The 16,371-nt window shown below is 35.1% G+C and overlaps 3 protein-coding genes across 3 annotated transcripts; 2 read left to right on the top strand and 1 right to left on the bottom strand.

The window, feature by feature from the left end:
- Positions 1-239: 239 nt before the first annotated feature.
- Positions 240-2,152, top strand: LOC110376644 (probable serine/threonine-protein kinase clkA). The gene is made up of 2 exons (XM_049845879.2): positions 240-430; positions 560-2,152. The coding sequence occupies exons 1-2, from the start codon at positions 295-297 to the stop codon at positions 2,008-2,010; spliced, it is 1,587 nt and encodes a 528-aa protein (XP_049701836.2). The 5' UTR covers positions 240-294; the 3' UTR covers positions 2,011-2,152.
- Positions 2,153-6,669: 4,517 nt separating this feature from the next.
- LOC110376666 (kxDL motif-containing protein CG10681) lies at positions 6,670-9,711 on the top strand. The gene is made up of 3 exons (XM_021335229.3): positions 6,670-6,926; positions 7,634-7,807; positions 8,113-9,711. The coding sequence occupies exons 1-3, from the start codon at positions 6,787-6,789 to the stop codon at positions 8,456-8,458; spliced, it is 660 nt and encodes a 219-aa protein (XP_021190904.1). The 5' UTR covers positions 6,670-6,786; the 3' UTR covers positions 8,459-9,711.
- LOC110376667 (ubiquitin-conjugating enzyme E2 T) lies at positions 9,688-11,538 on the bottom strand. The gene is made up of 2 exons (XM_021335230.3): positions 11,189-11,538; positions 9,688-10,875 (listed from the first exon to the last, which is right to left on the bottom strand). The coding sequence occupies exons 1-2, from the start codon at positions 11,436-11,438 to the stop codon at positions 10,658-10,660; spliced, it is 468 nt and encodes a 155-aa protein (XP_021190905.3). The 5' UTR covers positions 11,439-11,538; the 3' UTR covers positions 9,688-10,657.
- Positions 11,539-16,371: the final 4,833 nt, after the last annotated feature.

Below are 16,371 nucleotides of genomic sequence, written 5' to 3'. Positions count from 1 at the left end.
AACATGTTCACAGACTTGGAACTCAAACAGGCACGTACCTAATCATAACCACAGTCCCATGTCTTGACCACATTAGTTTCAGTCACACCTTCTTGATTAACAAACATTTCTTAGATAAATACCAATTATCTTCATCGAGTATCTTTGAGAGAAAATTATAATTCCCAATCTCACGCTTAATTATCCTGTTCATCATTCATAATCAATTATTCTTCACTAAAACCAAGACATACAATCAAATAACTGCCATTATCATTTCGGTTAGGTGGCAGTATGATACCAGGAGTCTGAACAATGGTGTCTAAGAGCTCATACTTCGTTCTCTTCGGGTTAGTAATATTCACGAATGGGAATCCTGCTTACAGACAAGATGAATCTGCCCAAGCTGCAGAAGACCTTAGACATCTGTTGGACGGTTTCTACAAGCAAGGTAATTATGATATAGAGTTAAGTCATGATGAGAACAAGCGAGGGACACACCATGAAGACAGAGCCGCAATAGCCTACCACGGTGATAAACCAAAAAACCGCTATAACAATAATAAATTTCGCATTTCAGATCCTTATGAAGTCATCGCTGGAAATAACTTAAATGACTACAGCAAGTCAAGTCTTGACAACTTAGAAGGTTTAAATGAATTACTAAACAGGAATTCTCTCGCAAGTTCTGGGGCAAACAACGATGGATCGTACAATGAAATTCAAGAATTCCTAAATTATCTTGATAACGAATTGCGATCAGAACTTAATAATGAAGACAGAGAGGACTCTTCCAACAATAACAGAGAAGACAGCAACAGGTATAATAATGACGAGAGCAATAGAAATAATAATGACGATAACAACCGCAATAATAATTACGATAGCAACAGAAATAATAAGTATGATAGCAATAGGAATAATAATTATGATAGCGACAGGAGCAATAATTACAACAGCAACAGAAACAATAATTATAACAGCAATAGGAATACTAATTACGATAGCAACCGCAATAATAATTACGATAGCAACAGAAATAATAAATATGACAACAATAGGAATAATAATTATGATAGCGACAGGAGCAATAATTACAATAGCTACAGAAATAATAATTATGACAGCAACAGAAACAATAATTACGATACCAACAGGAATAATAATTATGATAGGGACAGGAGTAACAATTACAACAGCAACAGAAATTCTAACTACAATAACAACAGAAATAATAATTACGATAGCGACAGAAATAATAATTACGATAGCAACAGAGAAGATAATAACAATAATAACAGTGTAGAAGACAGCGACAGCATTAGTAACTATTTCAGCAATCTGTTGCGAGCTTATAGCGACGATCGGGATGACAGGGATGATTTGCGTTGTGTTGGAGAAAAGTGCAGTCGAAGAGATAATAACGTAATCAACATAAATAAAAATATTTTGCGTGGCGGCGATGATTCAAATAACATTGCATTGGACGATGATAGAAATGATGACGATGATGATGACAGGTATAATAGAAACCGTGTTGAAAACCTGCACTGCGTTGGAGAAATGTGCAGTTTAAACTTGAACAACGGTAACGCTAATTTACGTTGTGATGGAAACTACTGCGGAAGGGATCGCGATGATAACAATTACGATAGAGGTCGGGATAATTTGCGCTGTGATGGAGTTAGATGCAGTCAAAACAGAATCTTCGTGGATAAAACAGACAGAGATGATGATGACAATAATAATAATAGATATGGCAATAACGACTTACCCGAATTGCGTTGTAATGGCAACAGGTGTGAAAGAACTCGGAATGATGACAATCTCAATGATAGCCCGAATAACGATGAAATTGAAGAGATCAATCTCAAGGAAGATGTAGATAATCTTCTGAAAAAAGTTATAAAAAACAATTTGAGACAAAGCAAGTTACTTGATCATAAAGAGTTACAAAACCTTGTTAAAAGCAGGAATGAAATTATGCAAAGAGTTAGAAGTTTGCTGGCTTATTTGAAAAATGACAATTAGATTAAGATGTTTCTCAGTATATAATATTTGCTTTTGTTCATCGCAACGTTCTGAGTTTTAGGATCGTCATATTATCTTCTTTTTAATGTTTTATTGTGAATTGTAATGTAGGTCAACATTATTCAATAAAAGTTTGAGTACCTACCAAAACACTTGTATTTATTTAATCACAGTTTATTAACTAACAGCCTTACTTATAAAATAATAAGTTATACTTAAGAGATGTTTAAGAAAAAATCTTACTTATAAACGTGGCTGAAATAAATCATTTTCTTAGCAATGTCTTAAATGAGCTGTCAAATTAAGTAGCCTCACACCCTTGTTTAACCCGCTAATTATCAAAATGGCTGGATTCTTACCAGCTGATTTTTCATTTCCGGTTTATTGACAGCTCAACTTTTTAATTTTATATTTTACGGATGCCATTGTTGCCATTACACAACGTTTTGATGACAAATATTTTTTTAAGCTACCAACATTCCGGTAGTGTTGAGAAATTAGTATGTTTTTATGTCATTATCTGTTCATTACTTAAGACATGCTTAAGCAACGTTTATAGGTCAAAATAATTTAATCACTACTTAAGGCTTTAAGTAGTAATTACTTAAAACAATGCTTAGAAGATGATTTGTTGATTTTTATAAGTAAGGCTGTAAATCTATCATTTTATTGGAATTAGAATATTTGACTTCTTTCAAACATTGTAACAAGAAGTTTTATTATACTTGATTTATTTTGTTTATTATTCCCTATTCATCCTTAGATAATACTGATGCATAATATTTTTTTTATTTACATTGCTTTTTATTAATTTTAAATATTTCCAGAAATAATATTCCTATGTAACTTTAAACCGTAATTATATTTTTTGCAACACGTTGGGATTGTATGTTTCGTCATTCGGGATGCATTCAAAAACAGGGTTCTACATAGAGCAATTGTTTATCAAACCTCCAGCCCCCCACACACAGCCCAGATACTCGATAACCAGTAGAGACTGTTAATGATGAAGAAAGTTTAGCCAGGAACAAACGCTTACCGTACTTTCGACAAACTGACTATTAGCACATGTGACTATTACCTAGCCCTAGAAAATATAAAATCAATATGGTACACTGTTAAGGCTAGACATGATTCCAACCTAAATGTAACGTCCATATTGTAACTCAACAATACACTTTACGACAATAGTGCACTAAAAAGTTAACATCGCAGTAATTCTTACAACAAAGATAACAAGCCTTTCTCGTCCTATTTTAGACTTAATGTAACATTCTATCACCATAAATTAATAAATCATTATCGTCTACCCCTTTCATTTCCAGGGTCTGTACAGCATGTCTTGATCTTCCATGCTTATCTATCTAAAGTTATCTCACATGTAAGAAAAGAAAGAAAATGTGTTTTAATGCGTCACTGAATGTATCATTATATATCGTCTCTATCCACATTAATTCTCTAAAACTCTATTAACCATTATCTCAGTATGTCAAATCAATTTAATTCCTATAACAGCGACACCTTCAGCATCTGCTTTCCTAGATTAGTATCTACTAAGCAAGTATTGAATAATGACTTCAACCATCATCGCATTTGTCTGCACTCTCAGCATAATATTACTTACAAATGTAACAGCTGATGAATACAACGATAAACTGAAATCCTTGCTGCATACCCTGACAAATCAACGAGCGAAGTATGGTCTAAACTTCGACCATGTCGATGGAGGCCACAGAGACACCAAAGCCAATCAGATGTCCAGTCACACACATACTTCTGCCAGTGTTAAAGAAATCAAACCTATACAAGAAATAGACCCAAAAACTATGATCAGTAACGTGGAAACCTTAAATTTTTTAATGGGATTCAAACCAGCTGAAAGATCTAATGATGAAGAAATAAACGATGCGCACGAAAATCTTAGAATGTGTAAGAAGAAACCAAAAGTATATAATTGTTCACCAGAAGAAAATAGTGAGGAGGGTAGATGTAGTAGTAAGAAGAAAAAAAATAAGAAGAACAGTTATTACTACCAGAAGAGATCTGGTAGAGATGAAGAAGATAATGAAGTAGACTACATTGAAAGTAATGAAGCTGCTGAATTAATAAACGATCTCGTTAAAGTGCTAGAGGATGCGAAATATGAAGATGACAGAAGTTATAACCAGGAGGGAAATGTCGTAGAGATAATAATTTGAATAACTCTTCATGTGTTAGATGTAGATTATTTTGTTTCCTGACAACAGATTGTTAGTTAGTTTAAACGATACATAAGTTTAGATAGATTGAATCTCTTCAACCTGTTGATACGACAGAATAGATGAAGTAATAATGAATATAATTTAAACGTTATAATTGACTATGTTTACTAGATTTTATTTAGTTGTTAATTTATAGCACTATAAGTTTAGAAAGCGCATTATGCTTATGGGGGAGTCTCTATGGGACCATTACCAACTAAAAGGATAATTGTGTCAATATTTAAAAAAGGTAGATACAGTGCTACTTATAGTTTGTATAGCAGATAATTACAATGAAAGTTGCAATAAAGTTTTGTGCCAGTAAAGATTTTGGGGATATTTTACGAAATTCGAAAATGTGCATTAGATCCAAAAACTGTAACGAGGACCCCTTGTTTTACATACAATAGGTATTCTTATTAGTAGTTATAACAAATAAAATTTCTAATCTCGCGCTCAATTTGGCGCGGATAGCCTCACCTCCAACTGGTTACACAAGCAATTACAATTCCCCATTAAATAAACTCACAATATTCTTTTTGATAATCACTTGATTCAGTAAGTAACATAGTATGTTAGGAAACAATATTTAAAACAACTGCTATGAAGATCTCATATTTTATTATATTTGGAATAGTAACTATAACAAATGGAAAACCGGCAGCCGATACTAATTATTTAGTGAAAAACGAACATGAGCTCGAAAAGTTATTGCGTGTGCTAGCAAAAGAAGGTAAATATTCATCGGATTCAAATCAAGGCAACCAGCAGGAAGACTTGCAGCTCATTAACCAAATATTTGCAAACAACGTGGACAAATATCCAAAATTACAAAATGCGCACAATTTACTCGAAGACGTGATGATTTTTAGAGGGAACGACAACAATGATGATACTGATGACAGTGTGAATGGAGATATTGCTGATTTACTCAACGAGATACAGAGAAATTTAGCTGACGATGGCAGCTACGTCAGTGAGTTACGATGCGCGGGGAACAGGTGCCAGGATAAAAGAGTTAGTGCTGATGATAGAGATGGTTACAGAGATGAACATGACAGAAACCAACCCAATTTGGTGTGTATAGGAGATACATGTACCGTACCTGAGAGTGCCCAAAGCCAGTACGATGATAAGGAAGGAAATTTAAAAATCAATTCAAGGCAGTTAGCTAAAAAGGTCAAAATAAGCAATGATTTAGATGCAGTCGTGCTCGGTATGTCTGACGTTGACAATTTACTAACCAATTTTAATGCACACAAGGTACAAGGTGTACGAAAAGTCACAGGTTCGAAACTAGTTCAAAATATTGATTTAGACCGTCTTCTCAATAACCAAAATATTGAAAATAAAAACGCGAATGTAGAAGCTGTTGTGTTCGATCTAACAAATGTTGAAAATGGGGATGCAGTAGCAAATGAAATAAAAAAAGTGCTATCACACGACGAAAACACGCCCGAAGAAGATTATGACGGAAATTTAGTACAACAGCATCTTAAGAGTGGTGACTACCATATTCACAAATCAGTCACATCTCCAAAAGGAAATTATAAAATTATGCCACTCGCTGAAGAAAATAATTATGAATATCTCCCTCAATGGCTGCTACATGAAGTGGCACCAATCGATGTGAATCCATTGAAGTATAATCTCCCATTAACAAAACAACAAAAGAAAAGAAGGAATAAAAAAAACAAAAGGCGACGATCTAAACAACCTCGGAAAATATTTCGTCGCAGCTTCGATCAAGATGTTGGAGTTCCATTCCATCTTGAAATCCAGGGCTTAGGCCAAGTTAATCCCTAAATATTAACACATTCGAATTTTATTTTATTTAAAATCCTTTAGATCCTCATACGATTCCCTTATATAATACTGATATTGAAAGTGTGAAAGTACATACACAAATAATTATGTATGTTTGTTACTCTTTCACGCGAAAACTGGATCCAGTTATGGAAAACTTGATTGTGGAAAACTGGATTCAGTCATCAGAATAACTAATAGTAAGTAGTTCCTTCGGGATGCGGGCGCAGAGAACACAATACCCTAGAATTAGAATTTATTTAAAAAGAGGATAGGCTATAGCATCATTGATTTATAATTTATAATGATACAGGAGGCTTTCCATAGATACCACTGCAGACATCTGTTGCACGCCCCCGTTAAGTGGAAATCATTTTAGTCCTCAGTTAATTGTAGATGGCAGCAGTAAACTACCATTCGAACAAAAACTTACACATTAGCGTAGCTTACTACCGTTTCATTGGTTTTAACATTGAATTATGGGGTGTTAGTATAATTTATTTACTTACCTTCTTTATAATTAATAAATAAATAATAACTTGCTAAGCCACTCCGTGTTACTGAAATCACACGTTAATTTAACAATTTGAACACAACGCATTTCTTTCAATGTCAATCTGACATTGACATTTCTGCATTTTGTTTGATTTTTCGTCACAACAACGAGTCATTTACGAATATCGATTTATTTTCTTTTCCTGCCAGATCGCTGAAATAAAAGTGTTGTAAAATGGCTAACGATACTCCTGAGAGCGATTTCTCGATAGAATGTTTCCAGAATTACTCAGCCCCAGAAGTTTTTGTACAGGGTTTGGCGGGGATGGTGAATCAGAACGATGTCGAAACTATCATCCGTGCTCAGAAGAATATGTGAGTATTTAGTTAGTTAGTTACAGCCTATTTATCGTCCCACTGCTGGGCACAGGCCTCCTCTCACACGGAGAAGGATTGAGCATTAATCACCACGCTTGCTCAATGCGGGTTGGTGATTTCAGACTATATAGTCCAGGTTTCCTCAAGATGTTTCCCTTCACCTTTTTATCAGCCGTTGGTGTCTAAGATATACTTAGAAAGTACATACAAACTTAGAAAAGTTGCATTTGAGTATTTGAATTAAAAATTTTTAGAAGTATCTTGCAGATTATCAATATTGTGTGAAACGTCATGAAATGGTTGCATTGTTGGTCAGATTAGTGTTATTAGACACTTATCAACCTCTTTTTCCAAATACACTTAAAATTATAAACAGGTAAACAGTGCTGTTTTGTCGCTGTCTAATGCAGTGTTTTTATTAGTTAGTAGACAAACAATTACATACTCCATGAATTATATTGGTTCACCTTCCAGTTTTCATCTTAAAACTCAAAAAATTAAAATTCTTTTATTCAAACTTGGCTGCAAAACAGCACTTTTCGAACGTCAGAAATTTACAAAAGACCCCCATAACGCCCACCCTTCACCACTCCCTATATGTTTTTGCTGGGAAGAAGAAGTGGCACAACAAACTCCCCAGCAACACATGACCTGACAAAGCCATTAATTAAATGATCCTAAAGCCACAACTTTACAAATTCCAGGTTGCAGCGTTTTGAGAAGACTACAGAAATGTTGACAAACTGCAACCAGCTGTCTGCCAGCCGGCTGCGAGCTGCCTCCACCGAGTTCAAGAAGCACACGCAGCTGCTGCTGGAGATGAGGAAAGATCTGGAGTTTATATTCAAGAAGATTAGAGCTATTAAGACTAAATTAAGGTTAGTATTGTCATAAATATAGCTTATGTATGGTTGATTTCATAAGCAATGAGAAGTTATATACTCATCAATAGTAACTAGCCTATAATATTTGCAAGGGTTAGCCATAGAATATCAATACATTTGTTGTTTCTTTCTGAGTGTAACAAATTTGCATTCATAAGATTAGTAAGGAAGCATTCAAAAGTACAAAGAATTAACAATCCCCTGTGCATAGAAATAGCATTTGGTAAATATGTTGTGATTTACAGACACTAATTTCAAGTAAAAAGATGAAGACTAATCAAATTACTCAATAATTTCAGCACCCAGTACCCAGAAGCATACAAATCAGCAGTAGCTGCATCAATAGCCAACAGACGCCCTGCAGAAGAAGATGATGATGAAGACTTCAAACCATCAGACTCCAGGACGGAATCCAAAATGGTTGCCACAGTCTCCACAGAAACTCTAAAACCTACCACCAGTGAAACTACAAAGAAATCGAAGAAAAAGCCACTAACTACTGATGAAAGTAATAACAATAAAGAACCCAGTGCTGCCAGTGCAGAAAATCCAAAGAATCTTGGTAGAAAAGTAAAGAGGAACAGTAGTTCTTCTGAGACGGAAAGTGCGAGTTCTGGTGATGACAGCAGTACGGATACTGGCTGAAAAGGTTGAAATTAATGTTTTTTTTAGATCTTGCTTGCTGCATATGGGTAGCCTAAAATGTTTGGCTAAATCTGAGCATATTATCTAATGCCTTGTGCAAAAGGTTTAATTGTTTATGTAAAATTATATTAATAACTACCTTTGTCAATTAAGACATGCAAAGGACTTTTATCTGCCTAAGTAAAGGGTGCAACTGTGTTCCAAGAAATATTATGATATAGCTTAAGGTACTAGTCAGTAGATATATTAGTACCTCTATGGCATCATTCCTATGTATGCTTTGTTATACTCATTAACTCGATAAGATATTAGGTATATGTTTTATCATGTAAATATGTAAGTTGTAAAAAAAAAAGAATTATCAACACCTGTACCAAGAGGTGATTTGTCTTTTGAGGACAGTGTAATTTCCTACCTTGACGTTGACAAAGTCTTCAAATAATGAAGGAACCATAAATAAAAGTGAAAACTATTATGAGACAAGTTAATTGTCTATACTTGATAACAGTTTTGGTCTGGCTAGCTGTTGATTAAAGCTTTTTGTATATTTGCTTATAATCGGGAATGCGGGAAGTCGTGGTGGCCTAGTGGGCAAAGAACCAACCTCTCGAGTATGAGGGCGCGGGTTCGATTCCAGGTCAGGCAAGAACCAATGCAACTTTTCTAAGTTTGTATGTACTTTCTAAGTATATCTTAGACACCAATGACTGTGTTTCGGATGGCACGTTAAACTGTATGTCCCGGCTGTCATAGAACATCCTTGGCAGTCGTTACGGGTAGTCAGAAGCCAGTAAGTCAGACACCAGTCTAACCAAGGGGTATTGGGTTGCCCGGGTAACTGGGTTGAGGAGGTCAGGCAGGGCAGTCGCTCCTTGTAAAGCACTAGTACTCAGCTACATCCGGTTAGACTGGAAGCCGACCCCAACATAGTTTGGGAAAAAGGCTCGGAGGATGATGATGTATATTTGCTTATAATAGTTTCTTCTACATTTCCAGGCAAGTAAGTTTACCTCACTTAGAATAAGACCCATAACTCAATAACAAAATTGTCTCATATGTTCAGAACAAATACTCACCCTCAATTTTTTTTTGTCTTCCATATAAAAAATAACTGCATAAATATGTATAATTCTCAATATTCCATTTAACAATTTATTATTGACTACAATGCTAAAATTATTTATTTAAAAACCAATACTTATAATGGAATCATGTAAATAAAACGAAAATTATTAAAGATTATCAAAATATTATCGACCAGTCTCTTATTTAGTACATCTTTTCCTCGTTTTACTTAAAACATAACAAAATGTTCTACAGGCTATTTGAATATCTAAAAACTTGCAAAAATATACAAGCAGTGTTCAGAAGGAAATTAAGCTCAATGTACAGACTTTCAATGCTTTTAACTTAATCATAAATGCTTATCTTATAAATCTATATTTAGGTACATACTTAATAATGTTGTGACCAGATTGTTTTACAATTTTTTCCTTCATTAAAATACCCAGTTCACTGTAACTGTCATTAACAGAGTGCCTAGTGCGAGTTTTGCAAGTAATTTTTTTCGATGATCATACCATTGAATCACATAGCACTTATCGTAGAATTGTTTATTTAATAAGACTGTCATCGGTACTTGGTCGTATAACACTCCAGCTCACTTTTGCGAGTGTAAGCATTATTAACCGGCAAAATAAATGACCATGTAATATCTAAATCATATGACATAGCATACGACTCTTTATATACTACTACTCGATACGTAATTATAAGTCTATTGAAACTTATGTATCGAGTTGCGAACGGAATCACACAAAACTCGGAATCAGCACTCTGAAAACCAATTTCTTTAACAATATTATTTTCAAGTATTTCTGCAATTCAATATTCAACAATTACCTCATATTGTTTTTTGATAACCATTTTACTGTCATTGGACATTTTTGACAGTAAGCCAGTAAGTCTTAACAACCAGTCTTACCTAGGAGTATTTTTAGTACCCGGGTTAGGTACTGAGTTTAGAAGGTAAGATAGGCAGTAGCTTCTTGTAAATCAGTGGTGCTCAGCTGTATTTGGTTAGACTGGATGCCAACCCCAACATAGTTAGGAAAGGCTTTGCAGATGATGATTTTTGGTGAACAATCTCAATACAAACGTAATCATGCTTCTTTCAACAATAACTAGGCCTACCATAACTTATCCTTTAGCATATTTCTCAGTGTGTTTCCTAGCGTTAATAAGGAACTGGTCTATATTGTACTTATATTCATTAGCTACATCCATCATCAGAGGGTCATCGGGGTTGGGGTTGGCAAGCAGAGTCTGCAGGGACACGAGAAGAGTCTCCAGCGTGATGGTGGGCAGCCAGGCACCTTTGGGGGGCATTTTAAGCATGTCCATACATATCCTGCCTCCTGTAAACATAGGGAATGCTTTTGTAAGTTTTTTGAAGTAATAAGGTGGAAATATGACTTGCGCAAGACGGCTGGCAGGAGCTGGATGCGAGTAGCCGAAAATCGATCTCAGTGGCGTGCACTTGGAGAGGCCTATGTCCAGCAGTGGACTGCGATAGGCTGATGATGATGATGATGATGAAGGTGGAATGTCTAGTGTGAAAATACTGGGCCATATTGACCAAAGCAAGTGTTACAGTGGTAAATATTTTATGTAAATGCATTTAGTTAACGGTAAAACCGGTTATAAAAATCCTTATTTTTATCGACTTACCTTTATCAATGTTTGGATGATAAACCGGTGTTATAAACTTAACTAAGGGCGGCTCGAAGGGATACTTCTGTGGTATAGTAACAGTTAACTTAAATGATCCATTTTCGTAAGGAGAACCTTTCGGCCCTTGCAAAGTGAAGTTCAAAACATCGTAAATATCTTCTTCACGTGGATGGCAAACTATTCCCCAAGGAGGTTTAGTTTCAAAGTGCTTCACTTCTCTAGCTAATCGCGCTGTGCGAGCACTCATTTCTTTTTTATTACAGTAAACAATAAAGAAAAATAAATAAACAGTTCTTTTATTTTGGTAAGTACACAAGATTGGGCGCGGATTTTTAAGCTGTCAGCTGTCAGTGGCTGTCAAAGTTTGACGCAAACGTTTCATTTTGTTGTTTCAGTTTTGCTGAAACTGAATAAAACCTGGATGAAAAATGACTTGGGATAGATTTTACAGAATGTTTCTTTTTCCAGGATCATAATTAATTTCTTCCAGAACACAAGTAAATTCATGGAAAAATACACATTTTTTAAATGAAAGTAATTATTGTTCTGTCTTAAACTTAGCAAGGTAGCTACTACTTTTACTTAATGTGTATTATTATAAAACACGGTTACCTCAACAGTAAAAAATTAAGAATAGTTTCTACGATAGAAGAGAAAGCAAAATTATGCAAATAAAGTACACGTGTTAAATCAGAACGCATTCATAAATTAAATGTCAAAAGACTATGAGACAGGTGTGCCCTCTGGCGTACAAATATCGAACAATTCCGTAGAAAAAAATCGCTGAATTGAAACACTTTGCGGAAGGTTATTACACGTTTAAATAACAATTCTTGTAATTCTCGTAGTTAAAATTGTTTAATTACTAAAGTCCCTGATTTCCTAGCTGTTAAATTATATTTATCTGTAAGAATTTCATTACGTATATAGTGCAATATAAATAATTCAGTGCATTAGCCAGTCACCATTGCAGCACCTCATTCTTGGGTAAGTTATTCATTATTTCTGTATCGTTAGCGGGATATTAAGTGCCAAATTATAAATTAGACATATATTCACGCTCTAAATAAACGTATGTTTGCTGAAAATCGATTAATTTATGCGTACATGCGGCTCAAATCAATACGAGCAAGTGCGGTCCTAATGATTTATTTACGTTTGTGGTGCGGTGTTTTATCGATCTGCGATTGCACGTTGGCTTTTTATTCGAGTGTCGGAGTGTAAAACCGATGTGTTTTATGTAATACGATAGGATGTTAGCCGCGCGGAAAACAATTATCGTCAGTCTTGTTATGATTTGTCTGCAACCGAACGGCCGGTAAACGTCCCCGTTTCTCCGAATACATTGTGCCTTCACTACACGTGATGTGTGTTACTGGCCAGTTATTGTAGTATACAGTCTTATTCCTGCGAATCAACCTCTTTTCTTCACTAGTAATCAACCCAGAACCCTTGTAATGGCTTCCAAAGACTGGGGGTAAAGAACTGTCACAAGTATCAGTTAAATTATCATTATATCGTTGTATAAGTATCTCAGGCATATAAATAAAGCATTATAGGCAATAAATAGTAATTCTGAGTAATAAAGTTATATGATTATTGATACAAATTATTGGTAAATGATGTCAGAATGTTTTATTGGTGCACTAAAGGCTAACAAGATTCTTATCGGAATGTGATATATTTTAGATGAGTTTAGACTTTCTCAGCAATGTTACGAATATGTTTGTAGCTGATTCAAGTATAATTTATTCTGCATTTACAGAAGGTTATTCACTCAGCTTTATACTAGCATAGTGACCTGGTTTTAGCATTGATTTTAGCAGCGTTGTGCTATTCATGTTATTTTCCTGAATGTTTTACAGTTGCATCAGCAAACCGACGTAGGTACGCCAATTCAATAATATTTACCCATTGTTATAATTTTTTCTAAGGCCGACCGGTCAGCACAAGTGTCCAAAAATCTGATAAACTGTATAAGGATACCGAATCTTATGCGAAATTGACAGCAGTCAATTAAAAAAAAAAAATTTTTGTTCTAAATGACAGAACTCTTAACTGCACCATAAGGCCAGCGCAAGACTCATGTTCTAAATTCAAATCACAATTATATATTTTTTAATTTACAACAAAAAAGTTTGACTATCTAAAAATGGAACTCATCAGCACTTTTAATCAAACTTGTCAATACCGAAACTGTATTTATCCATTGAAATGTAATGCAAACAAAATTATTTACAATGTACACAATAAATGTAGGTGTGTCAACACATATTGTAAACTGGAACAATGATATTGTACTAGCGTGTTTTCAAAACATGATGGATAGGTTGTATAACAGCTTATTGTTACTTCCAAATCTATGGAGTTTTATTAGGCTTTGCATAATCAGTAGTTTAAGATTAGGGCCAGTAAACTCAGCTGCCGTACCAAGAACCACCAGCAACTAAATTCTGAGCACAAGAACCTAAATACCTGTTGCTCATATCCTGCCCCAACCTCCATTATATCCATAGCCATATAGCCTATGTTACTTGGGAAAAATGTAGCTATCCAACAGTGAAAGAATTTTTCAAATCGGTTCAACAGTTTCGGAACCTATAGGGTACAAAAAAACCGGCCAAGTGCGAGTCGGAATCGCGCACGAAAGGTTCCGTACCATTATTTAGCAAGTGAGCAAAAAATCACGTTTGTTGGAAGGGAGCCCCCCAAAATATTTATTGTATTCTAGTTTTCAGTATTTGTTGTTATATCGGCGACAGAAATACATCATATGTGAAAATTTCAACTCTCTAACTATCACGGTTCATGAGAATGCCTGGTGACAGACGGACGGACAGAGGAGCGAAAACAATAAGGTCCCGTTTTAGCCTTTGGGTACGGAACCCTAAAAGATTTCCTCTTTATTATATTAATATAGATTTTAGATATTGCAATAACTTTCTCTATTACAGTTTTATTGCTGCATAGATAAGTTCGTTGTACCTATTCGGAAAATTTACGTATCTTTGGTCTATTTAGGTTTGTTTATTCAACAGTTATCGTAAACTATATTCCAGACGATGAGACGATAAAATACCTTGTCAATAACAATATATTCCGTTGAAAACGTCTCGGGTTTCATACGACAGACCCGACTGGAACCTTGATATTTATCGCGAGAGATATCATTGTAATCTATGGATTTGGGGAAAATAACAAACGGTTTACTTACCTACTTTGTTTATTTACAGTCGACATGGAAAACTTACGGTGGGTTGCACCATTTAACTGTAACGGTAATCGAACGATTTTCAGTTGTCAAATCGCCGATAAAATTGACTAATGAAAGGCTGAGTATGGTTTTGTTATCGTTATAGTTAAATGGTGCCACTAGGACTTAATGTTCTTACGTTAGACTGGGATTTTTCGCGACTTTTTTAGGCCTTGACCTAAATTACGAGTATAAGTGATTTTCGTCGAATATCATGGCCCTCGGAAGTCAGCCAGTTCAATGCGAGAAAAGACGCACTGTTAGCAGGGTGCATACCCGTCAAAACATTTTATGAGTTCATTTACGTAAGTCTTCGAATGTTGTAAACTTTTTGCAGAACACCGGTTGTTCAGGACCCCTCTAAAACTAGATGCCTCTCTAATAAACCTAGATTCAGTTCCCTGGGCACCAGTAGACATAGTGCCCAAAACAATTGGTCCTCTAATGGTCCTCTTGCTTCATAGCACAGAGTTCTTACATCTTGCATGTAAAGTTTTCCATGATACTGCAGTGACATTGGCCTCGTTTCAGCCACAGTCACGCTGGCTCGCGCCATCAGGTGTAAGACAAGGACGTGTGTTAAATGATAAGTGATAATGTCATCTTAGATGATAGTTTGATAGAAGTAGAGTATCGAGGATATATGGTGCTGAAAAAATATTTTGTTATGATTGCGTTACTCAAAACAAACTTAGTAAAAAAAACCTAACTACTACAACGTAAATATCCACAAAATGAATCTAGTTCTTGATATAAATAAAAAGCGATATCATTATCTGCTACCTATGTGAATAAGCAATCCTTACCTAATATTGTAAGTTATTTTATAATCACCTGTTTTCCCTATTCATGCTATTCAGCAAAATATTTAGGTAGATAAATGAATTATTAGGTATCATAAATTCTGCAGCTTATTAAATAAGCAACATACCTACATAAGATATTATAGCTAAAAAGTAAAGAATGACCATATTATGACTCCGAGAAAAAACTTCAAAAACATAGGTAAATGGCTTGGGCCAATTATTAAACAATTAATAAGTACTTAGGTACTATTGTACATTTGTACAGTCTACTGAACAGTCATTTAATCAACGTGAAAGAAATTCCATACAAAATTATTACCGACAGAATAATAAATCTACTTATAATCAATTTGTTACGCTGAATATAAATAGAAACGCTGCAAATTGCGCTCTAAAGTTTTTCATGACTTTGACTTTATAAGGATAATACGGTCGAAAAACTAGCAGAAAAAAACGTGAATGAGGTCAAAATCCAAAGATTTGGGTATCTTCTGCGACCTAGAAAAATATGGGATTTCCGCAGTTAGTGCCAATGACGACGGATTAGATTTTTTTGAGCATAAATAAAAGCGATAAAATATTTCTCGTATGTATGACTAAACCCCGTGTTCTTAGGGATGTTCAGGTCTAAGGACCTGCAGTCCTGGTTGGCTCTCTCGAGGGATTTTCTGACAGAATTGTTGATGGGTTATATGGTCCACCATTGCTTCTCCATAGCTTTAGCATACAAAGGGGATGTCTTTTGAAGAACTGAACGTTCAAACAGTGCTCATTTTCAAGCTGCTTGGAATAAATTAATTGTTGTATCTTATGTTTATAAGCACAAAATACTATATCCAAGGATGAGCACCTAACGAGGTGTTATAACTCATAACCTTCTAGCAACCAACAACCCGACTTACCCCAGCACTCAAGCGTAATATTTATCAATGAAAGGGCACAGAAATGACGTCAGCACAAACAATGCAATTTGGCTTATTCACCGTTACTCTACTTGGCAACTATGACGTACTGACTCCGAACGGCTTTGGCAAGGTCACAGCATGATTTATAACATTACCGATCTGATGATAAATTATCCAATTAATTATAAGCACAATCTATTGGAAGTTAAGACGTAA

This window comes from Helicoverpa armigera, chromosome 25, assembly GCF_030705265.1.
Source record: "Helicoverpa armigera isolate CAAS_96S chromosome 25, ASM3070526v1, whole genome shotgun sequence".
Lineage (NCBI taxonomy): Eukaryota > Metazoa > Arthropoda > Insecta > Lepidoptera > Noctuidae > Helicoverpa > Helicoverpa armigera.
This window is presented reverse-complemented; position numbering and strand designations above follow the sequence as displayed.

Excerpts from the sequence above, each read along its gene's own strand:
- LOC110376644 (XM_049845879.2), top strand. The coding sequence starts at position 295 with ATGGTGTCTAAGAGCTCATACTTCGTTCTCTTCGGGTTAGTAATATTC. Across the intron at positions 431-559 it reads GGACGGTTTCTACAAGCAAG|ATCCTTATGAAGTCATCGCT; the intron begins GTAATTATGATA and ends TTCGCATTTCAG.
- LOC110376666 (XM_021335229.3), top strand. The coding sequence starts at position 6,787 with ATGGCTAACGATACTCCTGAGAGCGATTTCTCGATAGAATGTTTCCAG. Across the intron at positions 6,927-7,633 it reads ATCCGTGCTCAGAAGAATAT|GTTGCAGCGTTTTGAGAAGA; the intron begins GTGAGTATTTAG and ends TACAAATTCCAG. Across the intron at positions 7,808-8,112 it reads GCTATTAAGACTAAATTAAG|CACCCAGTACCCAGAAGCAT; the intron begins GTTAGTATTGTC and ends CAATAATTTCAG.
- LOC110376667 (XM_021335230.3), bottom strand. The coding sequence starts at position 11,438 with ATGAGTGCTCGCACAGCGCGATTAGCTAGAGAAGTGAAGCACTTTGAA. Across the intron at positions 10,876-11,188 it reads TCATCCAAACATTGATAAAG|GAGGCAGGATATGTATGGAC; the intron begins GTAAGTCGATAA and ends CTATGTTTACAG.